Here is a 17,767-nt window from a genome sequence, read left to right as displayed (position 1 = left end):
CTAAAAGGACTGAATTTTCCTAGCCCACATTAGCTTTTTCAGGGAATACTTGATGTCTCTGTTCCTCAAACTATAGATAAAGGGATTTAGCATCGGGGTTACCACCGTGTACATCACTGATGCAACTGCACCCTTCTGTGCCGAGTGGCTGGAGAGGGGGCTGAAGTAAACACAAAAGGAACTCCCAAAGTATAGAGAGACCACAGAGAGGTGAGAGCTGCAGGTGGAAAAGGCTTTCCGCTTCCCCTGAGCTGAGGGGATCTTCAGGATTGTCGAGAAAATGTATGCATAAGAGATAACCAGGCAAAGTACACAAACCAGACCCATAAGACGCCCTACAGTGAAGATTACCAGTTCATTGATGAAGGGGTCTGTGCAGGACAGACTCAGAAGGGGGTTGATGTCACAGAAGAAGTGTGCAATCTCTTGGTCTGCACAGAAGGACAGGCTGCTCATCAAGAGTGTGTGTAGGAGGGAGTGGAGGGCGTTCGTGACCCAGGATGCAGACACTAGGAAGACACAGAGGCCAGGGCTCATGACCATGATGTAATGGAGTGGGTAGCATATGGCCACGTAGCGGTCATAGGCCATGACAGCCAAGAGGGATGCCTCCAGCATCCCAAACATCAAGAAAAGATACAGTTGTGATAGACACCCTGTGTAGGAGATGACCTGATTCTGGGCCCATATATTTGCCAGCGTCTTGGGGACTGTGGTAGAAACAAAGCAGGTATCAGTGAGGGAGAGGTTGGCCCGGAAGAAGAACATGGGAGTGTGGAGTTGAGCATCGACAGTGATGGCCAGAATGATGAGGAGGTTCCCCGTCACTGTGACCAGGTACATGGACAGGAACAGACCAAAGAGGGGCCACTGCTGCTCTGGCTGTTGGGAGAGTCCCAGAAGGAAAAATTCTGAGACACTGGTCAGGTTTTCCCATTCCATTTGTCTGTAAGCAGAAAGTAGAGTTAATTGAATGAGATTGGTAAGCCCTGGATTGTGAGCTCTGAAAATTATGAGATATTCCAGCGTTGATATTCTAGGGTGGGGTTGAATCATATAAAATCTCCAATATTTAACTGCTTGTTGTTCAATCACCAAGTTGTGCCTGACTCTGTGCTACCCCATGGACCGTAGCCTGCCGGGCCTCCCTATCCCTCACTGTCTCCCAGAGTTTGTCCAAGTTCATGTCCATTGAATTGGTGATGCCACCTGCAGAAATACCAGTTTCATCTAGTTCAGCTGACCATTTGCAAATGCTTGTGCTTGGTGCCATGGAAAACTGAAGATGTGTCTGCAGTGGGAGAAGAGGTTTTTGAAAAAACTTTATTATATAAGTGTTAATCCAATATGGGCTTTCCTGGTGGCTCAGACAGTAATGAATCTGCCCGCAATGCAGACAGAGACCCTGGTTCGATCCGTGGGTTGAGATCGACCCTTGGAGAAGGGCATGGCAATCCAATCCTGTATTCTTGCCTGGAGAATTCCATGGACAGAGGAGCCTGGCTGGCTACAGTCCATGGGTTTGCAAAGATGGACATGACTGAATGACTAACACTTTCACTTTTCAATCCAGTACATATATCTGGGGGAGTAGGCTGGACATGTTAGTTTGCTTAACTCTTATGGTATTCGTGTGGACATTATGATAATCCATCCTGGGATTTCACGAGTCAGAAAAGTATTTAACATATTTTCCCAGTGCTTCAAAAAGAATAGCTGCTGGAGAACGGGTTTGGGAATTGGTAAAAAAGCACATCTAATACTGAAAGCGACTAAACAACAATACTGAAATCATTATCACCACTATCCACACAGCTCATTTGGCCAGAAACCTGGGTATCATTACTGACCCATTTTCCTTCCTCCCTGTCTGCATTCAGGTACCATCAAATCGTGGTAATTTTATTTTCTCAATATAGCTGAAATTTACCTATTTATCTCTATTTACGCACTTCCCTCAGGCCCAGCTGCCACTACCATCATCGAGGACAGTAACATTTGTTATTTAGATTTTGGCAGTTGTTCTCCTTGCCTCCAGGCAAACCCACCAGCCATCTGTTCTCACAACAGAAAGAATGAGCTTTCAACACATCATAGCTGATTTTATTGCTCCAGCTGAGAAATCCTTCAGGGGCTCCTCTTTACTCTCAGGATAGACTCTAAACTTGTTAACATGGCCTGAAGTCCCTTGAGTCCACTGGTATTTATTATAGATGTTTCCAGTTATCATGAACCTCCCTCCTGCACTCCACGTCTTATGTACCAATTATACTTTGAATTTTTTAAAAGACCCAGATGCAGTCTCACTTTGGACTTTTGCCCATCTTATTTTCTTGGGCTGGAATAGTCTTCTCGCTCTCATTCATCAGACATGCCAAACTTCAGATCTCGGCTTAAATGTTAGTTCTACTAGGAAGCTTTCCCTCCTTGGGTGGGTGGTTTAGTTGCTAAGTTGTGTCTGACTCTTGCGACCCCATGGACTGTAACCCACCAGACTCCTCTGTCCATGGAATTTTCCAGGCAAGAATACTGGAGTGGGTTGCCATTTCCTTCTCCAGGGGCTCTTCCCAACCCAGGGATCAGGCTTGCATCTCCTGCATTACAGGCAGATTCTTTACCAATTCAGCCACCAGGAAATCTTCCCTCCTTACCCTCACACAAAAAACTCAGGCTCACCGAGTCCCTCCTGGCCCGGTGCCTCCCCCATCACAGCATGTGTCGCTCTGGATTGTGACCATCTATTTACCTCTCTCTGTCTTTCATTCTACTGTGAGCACCACTGAGAGTAGGCAGAGATGTCTATCTTGTTCCTCTTTAGACTCTAACATTAGTCCTGAGCCTAGTACAACATAGGTACTTAGTAAGTACCCATAATGTGAATAAATAAACACCAAAGAGTAGAAAGAATGGAAAGGGAGATTGTAGAGAGATAATATCAGTCATAGGGAGCAGCCTGAACCTTTCTGTTACTGGTTTCATCCTTAGCTGTGATTAAATAAAGTACTGGCCATAGGAATATGTAGGAAACATTATGGTTACAGAGATATAAAGATGTCAAACAAAGCAAAGGCACTCTTGGTGAATTTAACTTGAATGCCTTCTGGACTCAGGTTCAAGTTTGAGAATGAAAATGAAATTTAAAGAGTCCAGGTTCCCCATCGATAAGGAAAGAAACATCCGGGGAGGACTTCCTTGGTGGGCTGGTGGTTAGAAATCACTTGCTGGTACAGGGGATATGGGTTCCAACCTTAATGTGGGAAGCAGCTAAGCCCACATGCCACAGCTACTGAGCCCGAACACCCTGGAACCCATGCTCCCTAGCAAGAGAAGCCACTGTAATGAGAAGTCCCCACACTGCAACTAGAGAAAGCCCATGTGCAGCAACGAAGACTCAGAGCAGTCGAAAATAAATCATAAAAAATTTTTAAAGTATATAAAAAAAGAGAAGCATCCAGGGAGGAGTGGAGTAAAAGATATAAGGTTAAAAACTGAGAGAATTGGGTGGTGGTGGGGAGGATTAGAGTGATTAGGACACACCTCAAACTCATTCTCATTGTGGTTCCAAATATAAATAGTTTCATCCCACTTCTAGAAATAATATGTAAATAGATAATAAATAAGCAGTAGTAAATGGTTGACTAGTATGTTTGTTAAAAGTCTCTAGAAGAATAAACAAGACACCAATAAGAGTAAGTACTTGCTGGAGGTCTGGGAATTGCATGAATAAGACACAGGGGAGGGAGGAACTGTTCATGTGTGTGTGTTAGTCACTCAGTCGTGTCCGACTCTTTGCGACCCCATGGATTATAGCCCTCCAGGCTCCTCTGTCCAAGGGGTTCTCCAGGCAAGAATACTAGAATGGGTTGCCATTCCATTCTCCAGGGATCTTCCTGACTCAGGAATTGAACCTGGGTCTCCTGCATTGCAGGTGGAGTCTTTACCATCTGAGCCACCAGGGAAACCCTTTCATGTGTATATTTTAGCATATTTTGAGGTTTGAACCACTCAGTGACCATACCACTTACTGAAAATTTAATTAATTAAAATTAATTAACTGAAAAATAAATCAATTAATAAATTAATTTCCCCTAAAGCAAACCATAAAAATCTATAAAATGGAGACAATGCAGTATATATGCAGCCACTCTTTGATGGAGATTCCATGAATAGCAGAGAAACTTGTCTTACTGGAGCCATGTCCTTTTAATGCCTTAATGTGGTGTGTGAGCATGAGTGTGTATGTTTGTGTGTTTGTGCATATGTGTGGGTGGGTACATGTGTGTTTCCTGCAGAGGCTGGAGGTTAACAGGATCATCTTGAATTATTTGTGGAGAGAAGTTGCCATTAATTCCCGTGCTTTGTTCTTATAGCATGATGACTTTCAGCTTGTAAGATTAAGGACCCAGGTGTCTGCCCCTTTTGTCCACTAAAGCAGCATATCATTGTTGTTTCAGGACTGTTTGTGAGAGATAAGTTCCCAAATGACCATAGGGTAGGACAGACAGAGGAGAAAGGGGGAGAAAAAAGGAGCAACATGGAGTCGTGTATCTTTCTTTTCTAATCCTTACCTGGCTGTTGTTGCCAATCACTGAGGGTGTTACTGGCAGGCTTCTATTTGCTTCACACGCATCTCTCCTACAGTGGATCATCAGAAGACGACAAAAACTGCTTTTAAAGGCAGAAGAGGAAATTTGCTTCATGCTCTGGGTGTGTTAAATAATGATTGTTGCTATTGCTTCATCTGCTCAAATTTTCTCTTTGGTCTCACAGTATTAGAGAACTTTTAATTTTTGTCCGTTCTGAGAATGAAAGACAATAGCTCTGGGTTGAGGTTATAATCATACCAGTATATGACATCCCAGAAATCTGCATTCACAGAATACCACATAGAGCCTAAGAAGCACATAGCATCAGAGCATCCCTTTTCTATTTATTTCAGAATTTTCTGCTCATGTTTGCCCCACGAGAAATGTGTTCTTGCAATTTCATACTCCAGGGACGATGATGAAATTGCAGGAACATATTATGGTCTGTGGGCTTCCCTTGTGGCTCAGCTGGTAAAGAATCTGCCTGAAATGCGAGAGACCTGGGTTCGATTCCTGGGTTGGGAAGATCCCCTGGAGAAGGGAAAGGCTACCCACTCCAGTATTCTGGCCTGGAGAATTCCGTGGACTGTATAGTCCATGTGGTTGCAAAGAGTTGGACACGACTGAGCGACTTTCACATTCTTAGCTGTAGGTTATATTGATCTCAAGATCTGTTAAACTGAAGTTAATTAATTCTGTGTGGTTCTGAGAAGCCACGAGAACTGAGAACCCACTGATGTGTCCCTGCTGTATACTGGTTCAAGAGAGGCTGAGGCAGGACTTCCCTGGTGGTCCAGGAGTTAAGACGCCAAGCTTCTAACGCAGGGGCCAAGGGTTCCATCTCATCCCTGGTTGGGGAACTGGGACCCCATGTGCTGTGTGGTACAGGCAGAATAAAAAAGAGAGGGGGGGGTGCTAAAGCATGAGGGATCTGTCTGTGACACCTCTGTGGGCCCAACAGGATCCTAACATTCCTTTCGCTGGCAAAGAAACCAAGTATGTTTACTGTTGTGATTTTTTTCTGTAACCTTTCCTGGAGGTGCCGACAGAGGCCTCCTGCACCATGAAAAAGGCCAGATGAGTTGAACCACTCTCGACTCAGAGAGTACCTTACTATCTTGTCTTCTAGACTTGATCATTCTAGTCCAGGTGAGGCTAAGTTGGTGTCGACTCACTTGTTCTATTTATCCCTCTTTTGTGCTGGAGAGACCAGGGGTGAGAAGCTGGGATGCCTTATCATGGCAGGTAACCAGCAGCCTGTTCATGCGTAAGTTGCATAAGCAGATCTATGGGGCACATGGAAGCTGAAATGACACCCAGCAAGTGACATCTCTTCTTTCTTTTAGAAATGGTCACTTCCTAGTCCATCTTCTCCAAGTTCACCTAATTAAGGACACAGAGAATAAAGCAACACCAAACATGGGTGACCTGGGAATATGGGTTATTCTGGGAGTCTCTTTAGAAAGTGGAGCTTCCCTCGTGGTTCAGATGGTAAAAGGATCTGCCTGCAATGCAGGAAACTCGGGTTTGATCCCTGAGTGTGGAAGATCCCCTGGAGAAGGGAATGTCAGCCCAGTCCAGTATTCTTGCCTGGAGAATCCCACGGACAGAGGAACCTAGTGGGCTACAGTCCATGGGTTGCAAAAAGTCAGACATGAACAAGCGACTAACTTAACTGGAGTCTCTTTAGAAAAATGGACAACCAGTTCATGTGTGTGCTGGAAGTGCTGGCATGATACACCCTTAAATCAGTAATTTAATGGTTTAAACACATTATTCCATTGTATTGAATAAAATAACCACATAATTCTATGCTGAAAAATCTGCTTTTTTTTTTCTACCATGGGCAAAAGTTAATTAGTAAACTGATCCTTTAATAAGGGATGTAATATGATTTGGAACATGTGGTCTTTGATGCTCAGACTCCATTGACCACGCAGGAATGGCAACTAGCACAGCTGAGTGGACAGAGCTGGGAAGACAGAGATGTGGGTGGTTCTGTGCTGGTTTCTGCTTTCTCCCCTGGTGTGGGTACTTCAGATATAGTGGGGTTGAGCAGAGGGGTTGGAGCAGCACCACTGAGGTGTCTCTGCTCCATCCCTGGTGCATGCATGCATGTGCATTATTGTTATGGCAGTTTTCACCCTTGCTCAAGGATCGGCCAGGACCTGGGCTGGTTCTGCTTCTTGCACATGCGCATGTGCCTGCTAACAACTGCGGTCTCCACGCTGGCTGGCGGCAGGGCCTTGCTGAACCATCTCCACTTTTTCCACGGTGCAGCATGCACTGGCAATTGCACTCTCTGTCTGGCTAGAGGCAGGGCTGGGTCCTGACCTGGCTCTGCTCCTTCCCTGGTGAATGCTCACGTGCATGGGCAATGGTAGCCTCTTTAGTCGGGAGCGGTGCTGGAGCAGGAGTCTGGTGTGGGCTGAGGGATGTGCTGGAGTCTTCCTGGCAGGTTGGCCAGAGCACCAAGAGGTTTCCTATCTGCTGCCTCCTCACTGGGATTGAGAATATCCAAATTTGTGCACAAGCTCTTTAAGAGCAGTGTCAGTTTCTCATAGCCCTCTGATAAGCCCCTCTTGTTTTTTAAGCCATATATGTGGGCTTGTCTTCTGGGTGTTGGATCCTAGGTCTGGGTTGCTTAATATGTGGCTTGAACCCCTCCATCCCCACGGAGGATCACTGAGCCCATGTCCCCTGCTTCTATGGTTCATTCGTTATGGGAGTGGGTCTTGACTAGATTGCTTCCCTTCTCCTCCTGCCAGACTCCGTGTGGGTTTCTGTACAGCCTTGGTTGCAGAAGAGCCATTCTGCTAGTCTTCAGGTCATTATCGGTAAGAGTTATTCTATATGTATTTGTAGTTTTGATGTGTTTTTTGGGGGGGAGGTATGCTCAGGGTCTTCTTACTTTACCGTTTTGATTCCACCTCAGCACATAAGGATTTTAAACCAGCTATTATAACTATGTTCCATGAAGTGAAGGAAAATAGGCAACCAATAAATGCAATTATAATCTCAGCAGAAAAACTAAAATAAAACAAAAAAGAAATAGACATTCTCCAACTGCTGATGGCTGATTCACGTTGTTGTGTGGCAGAAACCAACAGAAAATTGTAAAGCAATTTGCCTCCAATTAAAAATAAATTTAAAAAAAGAAACTCTAGAGCTGAAAATTGCAGTTATTTGAAATAAAAACACACGTTGCTGTTTTAATTTACATGGCTTGGTGACATCCTGGATGAAAACCCCATGGCACAGCATAGGACCTAATAGACTGCAATATATATATATTAGTTAAGTGGAATTAATCATAAACCTGTCCTCTGGAGCTACACAGGATAAATGTAATACCTTTGATATTAGAAAGATTCTAGATATTAAAAATCACAACCATCAGTTACTCTGTCTAAGAGGAGTATTTTATATCTCCTCTGTGGGTTAGCTGTAGAGTCTAAAGAAGAGTATTGCTGCTGCTGCTGCTAAGTCGCTTCAGTCGTGTCCGACTCTGTGCGACCCCATAGATGGAAGCCCACCAGGCTCCCCCGTCCCTGGGATTCTCCAGGCAAGAACACTGGAGTGGGTTGCCATTTCCTTCTCCAATGCAAGAAAGTGAAAAGTGAAAGTGAAATCGCTCAGTCGTGTCCGACTCTAGTGACCCCATGGACTGCAGCCTACCAGGCTCCTCCATCCGTGGGATTTTCCAGGCAAAAGTACTGGAGTGGGGTGCCATTGCCTTCTCTGAAAGAAGAGCATTAGGCATGAGGAAACTGGAGTCAGATTCTAGAGCAACATCATACTAATTAAAAGGTATTTAGGGCTTCCTGGTGGTCCAGTGGATAAGAATTCACCTGCCAATACAGGAGACACAAGTTCTATCCCTTGCCTGGGGAGATCCCACTTGCTGCAGAGCCACTAAGCGTGTGTGCCACAACTCCTGAGCCTGTGCTTTAGAGCCTGACAACTGCAACGACTGAAGCCTGGGTGACCTAGAGCCCTTGCTCCACAACAGGAGAAGCCGCCACGATGAGAAGGCCATGCACCACAACCAGCGAGTAGCCCCACTGGGGGCAGCTGGAGAAAAGGCTGCACAGCCTGCAAAGACCCAGCACAGCCAAAAATAAATAACACTTAGTAAATAGGTCACTTCAACTTTCAGACATACAACTTTTCTATCTGTAAAGGGGGACTATTTCCATCTATGTCCCAGGGCTATTTTGAAAATTAAGAGACAATACTATATGTAATGTGGTAAATACACATGACCATATACATATGCATATTCAATATTTAATAAAATATCTACTTTCTCTAAACATGCATGGCACGTTTTGCATTTCCTTTGTAGATCTTACCATGGTTTTTTTTAAGTCCCACAGGAACCCTTGAAAATACACCCAAAATGGAACTAATTTTTCTTAAATTGCTCCCTTGTTAATTATTTTCATTAAAGGCATCATTTTCCTTTTAGTGGCTCAACCTCAAAGTCTTGAAGACATCTGCTTACTTACTAGTTTCATAAAAGTACACATTTTGTCTTTATTTCCACATGCCCTTTACATCTAGACCTTTTATCTTTGGCTTTACTGTCTCTCCTCTAGATTACTCTGTGTGCATGCTAAGTCGCTTTAGTTGTGTCTGACTCTTTTGTGACCTGGTGGACTCTAGCCCGCCTCAGGCTCCTCTGTCCACAAGATTCTCCAGGCAAGAGTACTGGAGTAGGTTGCCATGTCCTCCTCCAGGGGATCATTCTAACTCAGGTGTCGAATCTATATCTCCTGCGGCTCCTGCACTGCAGGCATATTCTTTCTTTTTTTTTTTTTACATTTTAAAAAAATTTTAAATTTTATTTTATTTTTTAACTTTACAATATTGTATTGGTTTTGCCATATATCGAAATGAATGCGCCACAGTTATACATGTGTTCCCCATCCTGAACCCTCCTCCTTCCTCCCTCCCCATACCATCCCTCTGGGTCGTCCCAGTGCACCAGCTCCAAGCATCCAGTATCGTGCATCGAACCTGGACTGGCGACTCGTTTCATATATGATATTATACATATTTCAATGCCATTCTCCCAAATCATCCCACCCTCTCCCTCTCCCGCTGAGCCACCAGAGAAGCCCTTAGGTTGCTCTGCTGCTGCTGCTAAGTCGCTTCAGTCGTGTCCGACTCTGTGTGACCCCATAGACGGCAGCCCATCAGGCTCCCCCGTCCCTGGGATTCTCCAGGCAAGAACACTGGAGTGGGTTGCCATTTCCTTCTCCAATGCAGGAAAGTGAAAAGTGAAAGTGAAATCGCTCAGTCATGCCCGACTTGTAGCAACCCCATGGACCGCAGCCCACCTCTGTCCATGGGATTTTCCAGGCAAGAATACTGGAGTGGGGTGCCATCACCTTCTCCGAGGTTGCTCTAGGAGCTGCCTAATTAAACTTCAGTCTCACCACTCCTCCCTGCTTTCTTACTGTTATCCATTCAATCTTAATTAAATAAAACATTCACCATTGCTTCATGCAGATTGTGTTTTCCATCTATCTAGCATTGTAAATCTTCCTAGGACCACCTGGCAACTGAAGAGTTTGGATTTTAGTAGTAACTTCCATCTAACCAGGGCTTCTCTGGTGGCTCAGACGGTAAAGCGTCTGCCCGCAATGCGGGAGACCCGGGTTCGATCTCTGGGTCGGGAAGATCCCCTGGAGAAGGAAATGGCAACCCACTCCACTACTCTTGCCTGGAAAATCCCATGGACTGAGGAGACTGGCGGGCTACAGACCATGGGGTCACAAAGAGTCGGACACGACTGAGCGACTTCACTTTCCATCTAACTGTGTGGTACCCCCAGTTGCATTCTCCTGACTCTCCCCTCTTGAATTTCCTCCCATCTTGAATCCTATGCTTATCTTTGCCTTGCTTTTGTTTTTAATACAGTTTTATCGCATATATGTCTATTCCCAGAAAGTTTATTATTTGATTTCTTTAACTGTTTATAATCTTATAGAAGGATATTGATAGTAATCTTTGCGGATATATATTTTTAAATATTATTAAAGTGAAAGTGAAGTCGCTCAGTCGTGTCCGACTCTGCGACAGCATAGACTGTAGCCCATCAGGCTCCTCTATCCATGGGATTTTTCAGGCAAGAGTGCTGGAGTGGATTGCCACTTTACCGTCTAAGCCACCAGTGTGGTGCAAATATTACTAAGATCTAGCCAAATTGTAGCACGTCTGTGTGGGTCATCTAGAAAATAAGAGATTTCTCTACCGGTTGGAGTGACTAATCCAATTACCAAGGACATTGTGTTGCTGCCACAATTTGTCTAGAACTCTGTCTGGAATGCCTTTTGTATTTACATACCCAGTAGCAGAGACTACTAGCAGCTGTGTCAACCAAAAAAGCAAAGAGCAGTTCTATTGAGGACTCAGACCCCTTAGGAACCAAAGTTCTGGTCACCTCATCAGGGGAGGACCAAGTGGCAGCTGTTCAGTACCTCCGCTCAGATATCTGAGCATCAGATATGTGGTCATTCCATCTTGTGTGCTCCTAGGTTCTGAGAGCATTACCTTCCCCTCTGTTCCCCTAGCCATACAAGAGTTAAATTCCTGAGTTAATAATTTTTGGGTTACCTTGGCATCCATCTTTTTTCTCCTTTAGTCTCTTTCAAGATATACCTGTGTATTTAATTCCTTATTTTAAATCTTCTTGGTTCAAAAATACCTAGTGTGACTTTTGTTTTCTGAATGGACCCTAATTTGCCTGAATTGCCATATCTACTATGCAGTCTTTTCCGGACAATCAATCTCAAGACATTGGAACTTGAAGTAATTTAAATTGCAATGTTAACATTACCCCAGCAAAGCATGTTGAACAAAATCAAAGGGAGTTGGGTAGGACAGTGACTAGACATGTTGATGCAATGTTTTTTAGTTGCATTTAAAGTTATAAACATACATATAGATTCTTATGATTGTTGTAGAGAATTTAGTAGAGGAGATCAACTTGCCTTGTCTAATTCAAACAGAAGAATAACATGAGAAAGATGAGGCAATTAAGTGGTATGGGATTCTCCTAAGAGTCTACATCCACTTACCCATAACAGCAAAATTATGCAGTCATCAAAATTGTTGCATTCTTTATTTAAACATAATATTGCAGTAATCATTTATTCATTTAATATAAATTTATTAAGCAGTTACTGGATGTCTGCCCTAAGTGTTGAAGATACAAATCTTCGCATTAGTGTGGGAATAACAGGTAAAAAGATTATGTAATATTTTTACTGACCAATCTTGAAAATTCTCTACATTAAATACCTTCATTCCTTCCATGATTTAGTCATTCATTCACACAGATTCATATGTATTTGTAATCAAATCTTTTTTGATTAAAAAGAAGATAATTGGGGTAAATCTCATCCTTGGTGTTTTAGAGACCCAGAAAGCATTGAAAGGTGAATAACGTCATTATCCAATGCCCATGGTCAAATTCTTGGTGATCTGAATGATCTACAGAAGATGATAATTTTATATGTTTACTGGCAGTTAATATAGTAGATACAAAACAACTTGCACATTGTTCCAAGAGATACTCAATCTAACTATTTAAAACATTATCCTGTGTGGACATACTATATTTGAGGACAATCATTTGTATGTTATTAATATTTTTTAAAGTTTTATAATTATATCATGAACAGAATCAAATCATAGAGAGTAGAGTTCCTTAGTGGTACTTGCTGACCTGCTGAATTAACTGTCTGTTTTTGAGGAATATTACTTACATGATGAGAGCTGGTCATCCAGAATGGAAGCCTCATCCTTCCCAAGTCATGCTGGAAAGACATGGTCACATCATTTTCAATACTGCTCTCTCTTTTTTTTTTTCCATTTATTATTTGGCACTCAATTTTCTTGCCACTGTAACTTTATTTCATGCTATAATTAAGTCAGCACTTTATTATATTAATTAAACCAGAATATTTATTACCTTTAGATGCAATGACTCTATTGATGAGTGTCATTTTAGTAAGATTTTAGAGAGAATCTTATACTCTTTTGGAACAGTCTAGTTTAATTAACAATACAGAAAGAACAAAAATATCCACTCAAATAATTTCCTTTAAAGATTTCAAAGGTTGGATAAATAGTGTCTCTGGTGGCTCAGTGGTAAAGAATCTGCTGCCAGTGCAGGAGATGTGGGTTCAATCCCTAGGTTGGGAAGATCCCCTGGAGAGGGAAATGGCAACCCTCTCCAGTATTCTTGCCTGGAAAATCCCACAGACAGAGGAGCCTGGCAGGCTACAGTCTCTGGGCTGCAAAAGGTTCAGACACGACTGAGCAACTAAACATCAACAAATAGTATCTAGTCTGATTATGTCTATCATTGTGTGCATACGTGCTAAGTCTCTTCAGTCATGTCTGACTCTTTGTGACCCTACCCTATAGACTGTAGTTCACCAGGCTTCTCTGTCTGTGGGATACTCCAGGCAAGAATACTGGAGAGCGTTGTCATTCCCTCCTCCAGAGGGTCTTCCCAACCCAAGGATTGAACTGGCATTTCTTATGTCTCTTGCATTGGCAGGCAGGTTCTTTACCACAAGTGCCATCTGGGAAGCCCCATGTCTATCATTATTAGATTATGATTCTGAGACTGATATTTTCATTTGTTCATCCTACTTTTTACCGAGAATTATTGGATACACTTTATATAACCGAGGTTGTAAAAGGTACAGTGATATATCAGCTCCTGCCTCAGAGATTTGAAAGCATAGTAGGGCTGATTAACATCATAGTGCAATTAAAACTGACATTCAGATACTGATTTATATCCTTCAAACCATGGACTTCTGTGATCCTCACACCTGTGACAGTGGTGGGGCAGATTCTATTATTCCTAATATGTAGATGTAGAAGCTGAGCTTCAAACCTTCTCAGATTTGCTCTGATAATCAGTATCTTTGCTAGGATAAGAATCAAATATTCCTGGGCTTCCACTCTGCTAAATGGACAATGATGAGTACAAAGTGATCTATCATAAATTGTTATAAGATTTCTGAAAGAGGACTTTCTAGCTGGAAAGATCAAAGACAGCTTCTTGGAGAGGAATGACATTGGGGATGGATTTCCAAGTGCATCCTAAATTCTGAGGGCAGTCTCCAATGCAGGATGACCTCACATTGGTTGTGAAAAAATTCTCCTGCTGAAGAGTTTCCCCAGGGCAGCCTTCATGTCCCGATTCCTCAGACTATAGATGAAAGGATTTAACATTGGGGTCACCGCTATGTACATCACAGTTATCACTGCATCCTTTAGGTTATAACTAGTCAGAGGGCGGAAGTACATGCCCATGACTGTCCCATAATACAGAGAAACAACGGTGAGGTGGGAGCCACAGGTGGAGAAGGCTTTGAGCACACCTTTGGTGGATGGAACCCGTAAGACTGTGGAAAAGACCCGAACATAAGAGATGATGATGCATAGTAATGGCACGGAGAAAACACCAACCCCCAGGTACATCATCTTCACATTAAAGTGGATGTCAGAACAGGACAGCTTGAGCAAAGGGGTAATGTCACAGTAGAAGTTGGCCACTTCCTGGTTTCCACAGAAGGACAGGCTAGCTGTGAGCAGAGTGTGGGGGAGGGCATTGCCATTTCCAACCACCCAAGACCCAATGACTAGCAGGACACAAGTCCGTGGGCTCATGATTGTTGTGTAGTGAAGTGGGCGGGTGATGGCCACAGCTCGATCATAGGCCATAGCAGCCAGGATGTAACTATCTGTGTTACCCAAGGCAATCATAAAATACATTTGTGTTAGGCATCCTCCAAAGGAGATGGCTTTGCTGCCCAGGAGGTGGTTGGCCAGCGTCTTAGGGATAGTTACAGAGGAGAAGAAGATGTCAACAAAGGAGAGGTTGGCAAGGAGAAAATACATGGGGTTGTGGAGGCGAATGTCAGAGCAAATGGCCAAGATGATGAGCAGGTTTCCAATCAATGTGGTGGGGTAAATGAACAGGAAAAGTAAGAAGAAGAAGTCTTCCTGTTTTTGCTGGCCAGTAACTCCCAGGAGGATGAAATTGAAGGTAGAAGATTGGTTGTCTTCTCTCATGGATCCTTTAGCAGGAAAGGAGGGAGGAATCCAGAATTATTAGTGTGGTTATTGTGTGTATTGATCTTTCTTACCCACCGTTTTTGAGTCACATGACCAACCGTCTCTATAACTGAGCTAACTAAATCTGGAGATAACCTATATTTGGGGGGAAATATCTTTATTGATTGGTAGGACTAATCAAGAATTACCCCTGGACACTCATGAATAAAAACTGAGCAATCTGTGAATCAGAGGTGCTCATCCTCCTCCACCCCAGAACCATCACATCTCTAGGATTTAATGAGTTAACAAATACTAATTTTTATATTGCATGTGCTACTTTGTTAGACTTGGAAAAAGTACAAAATGTGAAAAGTATAAGAATTTCATTCATGTATTCAATACAGAAGACAGAGTTAGATGCTAAGGTGCCATCGCAGATCACAGAGAGAGATGATTTCTGCTGAAATCTTGAAGGGAGAAATAAAAGAACCATATGTCCCCGGGAGAGGAGCCAGGAGGTTCATCAGCATGAATGCTATGAACAGAGACCATGAGTCAGAGTTTCAGGAAATGCTGGGCTGCTGAAATCCATTTTCCTGGAGAGTGTTTATGTTCTAAGATACTTGTCCCATGAGTGTGAAGATGCTGAAGACAGTTTTTCAGAAGAAGCCAAATTCTTCCCTGTGGTATTAGGGGTTCAGGTGAAAGAAATGCCCTCTTAAGTGCTTTGACCTATTGTTGCTTTGTCAGAGAAATAACTTATTTTTCTTAAGGGGTCTGTTAACATGCACTGTTGAATATGGGAGTGCAAGGTTTGTAGCTATTCCCAGAGGCAAAAGGCTTTTGTGGGTTCGTCTGCATGCATGCATATGTACACACACAGAGTATTATCTCAGGAAGTAGCTGAGGAATGGCATAACCAAATCAAAACTACCCCTTCCTCACCCTGTTTTCATGGATAAGGGCCCAGGAATAACCATTGTCAGAAGGGGAATGTCTCTCTCCCTCTCTCCTCTCTGTCTCCCCTCTCTCCTCTCTCCTCCCTTCCCCTTTTTCTCTTCATCCAATCAGGAGACCTTGGGTTCTGAATTCAGGCCAAGGTTTGGGTCCCTGTTCTGCCTCTACATCTGTGAAGACAATTCAAAACACCATTTTTTTCATCTGGTAAAATGGCAATAATTCTGCTTACCTCTCCTGGGATTGTGAGGGTCAAAGGAGATTATGTGTGTAGTGTAGTTACTGGCTATTTAATCCCCTGGTATTACTGTCGTAAAAAGTTTCTTCTCCAACATCCACAGCTTCTACCTGGGGAGTCAGCTCAGACGCTTCCAAAAGGGACTTAGTCCTGTGGCCTTCACTCCTCTTCCATGAATGGAGAGTTTACAGGCAGCGGGTCCAGTTAGTACCCGTTAGCTTTCCTTTCTGGAGGCAGGCATGCTGGAGAATGTGTTAGTAGTATGTCCTAGAGGAGGGTCTCTGGTCCTGTGTTTCTGAGGCAGAAGACACAGGACTGGAATGATTTGAAAAGAGGAGCCCTGAGTTTTTCCACTGTGGAGCAGAAGAGCCAGAAGGAGTTGGCCTGGATGGGGGCTAAAGATGAGGACTCTAGTTTCCTCCTCAAGGAAGCATGATGGGTTATATGATAGAGAAAACGGTGAGTGGTTCACTAGGTTATAAAGTCTCTTGAAACATGACTCTCCCGTGTCTTAATTCGGGCCAAAGTCAGAGTAATTGTTGAGACTCATTACATGCTGTGCCTTGAGGGGATACAGTCATTCTCATGAGTAATTTTGTCAGAGTTCTTTTCTAGAAGCAATGATGGGCAACAGTCTCCCAAAGTGTCTCCAGGGTCCAGGCTTTGGGCTCACCTATTCTGGCCTCTCTGTTGAAATGTGGACCCTTGTCCTCTGCTTTAGCACAAACTGGAACCATCCCTTGGGATACAAGGAGTATGGTAAAATTGAACTCCTGGGCTTTATTCTAGGCTACACTGAAGCCTTTCTGATGTTAAATGTGCAAAGAAGAGTAATTATATTTCATCTTTTATCTGTGATTTGTCTTAGGGGAGGCTATGAGGGAAATTAAACTTTCCTTTTTCTTGTGCTTTGATAGTAAGTCTCTGAATTTTTTCGATTCTTAGAGAAGAAAAGGTTCTAGATGTTATCTAGTCCACCTCATGTATGTATCACCTTTGTAACAGCCCTGATTAGTGGTCATGTGAAGAGTTGACTCATTGGAAAAGACTCTGATGCTGGGAGGGATTGGGGGCAGGAGGAGAAGGGAACGACAGAAGATGAGATGGCTGGATGGCATCACTGACTCGATGGACGTGAGTCTGAGTGAACTCCGGGAGTTGGTGATGGACAGGGAGGCCTGGCGTGCTGCGATTCATGGGGTCGCAAAGAGTTGGACATGACTGAGCGACTGATCTGATCTGATCTGATCTGATGCTATATCTTAGCCCCTTCTGTAGTAGCAGTCTGTAGAGGACCATGGTGAAGGCTCTGAGCTCTGACTGGGTTTCAGTCCAGGCTCTGCCTCTTTCGAGCTGTAAGTAACTTTGCATAGTTATTAAATGTACTTGCTCATTTCTGTGGGGCTTCCCAGGTGGTGCTGTGGTTAAGAATCTGACTGACAATACAGGAGACATAAGAGACATGGGTTCAATCCCTGGGTTGGGAAGATCTGGAGAAGGGCATGGCACCCCACTCCAGTATTCTTGCCTAGAGAATCCCATGGACAGAGGAACCTGGAGGGCTACAGTCCATGGGGTCGCAAAGAGTTGGACGCAATTGAAGCGACTTAGCATGCATGCACTCATCTGTATAATTGAAATAACAAAGTAGCAGCAGCAGCAACATTCTCAGAAATTTGTTATGAGGATCACATGAACTGATATCTGAAAAGGCCTTAAACCAGAGCCTGGTATATGGTTAGCACTTAGCAAATTTTAGCTGTTATTTTATTATCTCTGTGCTACTTTTTTCCTCCTATAATACTTCCTATCAACAACCTCTTTTACTACTAGCCACGTAGCTGTTGGATGACTCTCCAAAATCTTCTTCAGCTTCTACCGATCTTGAAACATT

The 17,767-nt window shown here is 43.5% G+C and overlaps 2 protein-coding genes across 2 annotated transcripts; both read right to left on the bottom strand.

Annotated features, from left to right (window-relative positions):
- LOC102271973 (olfactory receptor 1G1) lies at positions 1-1,056 on the bottom strand. Its single transcript, XM_005891196.1, has one exon. It carries the CDS (start codon positions 1,054-1,056, stop codon positions 1-3), a length of 1,056 nt encoding a protein of 351 aa, XP_005891258.1.
- Positions 1,057-13,754: 12,698 nt separating this feature from the next.
- Positions 13,755-14,693, bottom strand: LOC102272252 (olfactory receptor 1A1). The gene has a single exon (XM_014476820.2). The coding sequence runs from the start codon at positions 14,691-14,693 to the stop codon at positions 13,755-13,757; it is 939 nt and encodes a 312-aa protein (XP_014332306.2).
- Positions 14,694-17,767: the final 3,074 nt, after the last annotated feature.

The sequence above is a fragment of the Bos mutus genome, chromosome 19 (genome assembly GCF_027580195.1).
Source record: "Bos mutus isolate GX-2022 chromosome 19, NWIPB_WYAK_1.1, whole genome shotgun sequence".
Classification (NCBI taxonomy): Eukaryota; Metazoa; Chordata; class Mammalia; order Artiodactyla; family Bovidae; genus Bos; species Bos mutus.
Note: the sequence above shows the minus strand (reverse complement) of the source record. Positions and strands in the feature narration are given on the sequence as shown.

Excerpts from the sequence above, each read along its gene's own strand:
- LOC102272252 (XM_014476820.2), bottom strand. The coding sequence starts at position 14,693 with ATGAGAGAAGACAACCAATCTTCTACCTTCAATTTCATCCTCCTGGGA.
- LOC102271973 (XM_005891196.1), bottom strand. The coding sequence starts at position 1,056 with ATGATTCAACCCCACCCTAGAATATCAACGCTGGAATATCTCATAATT.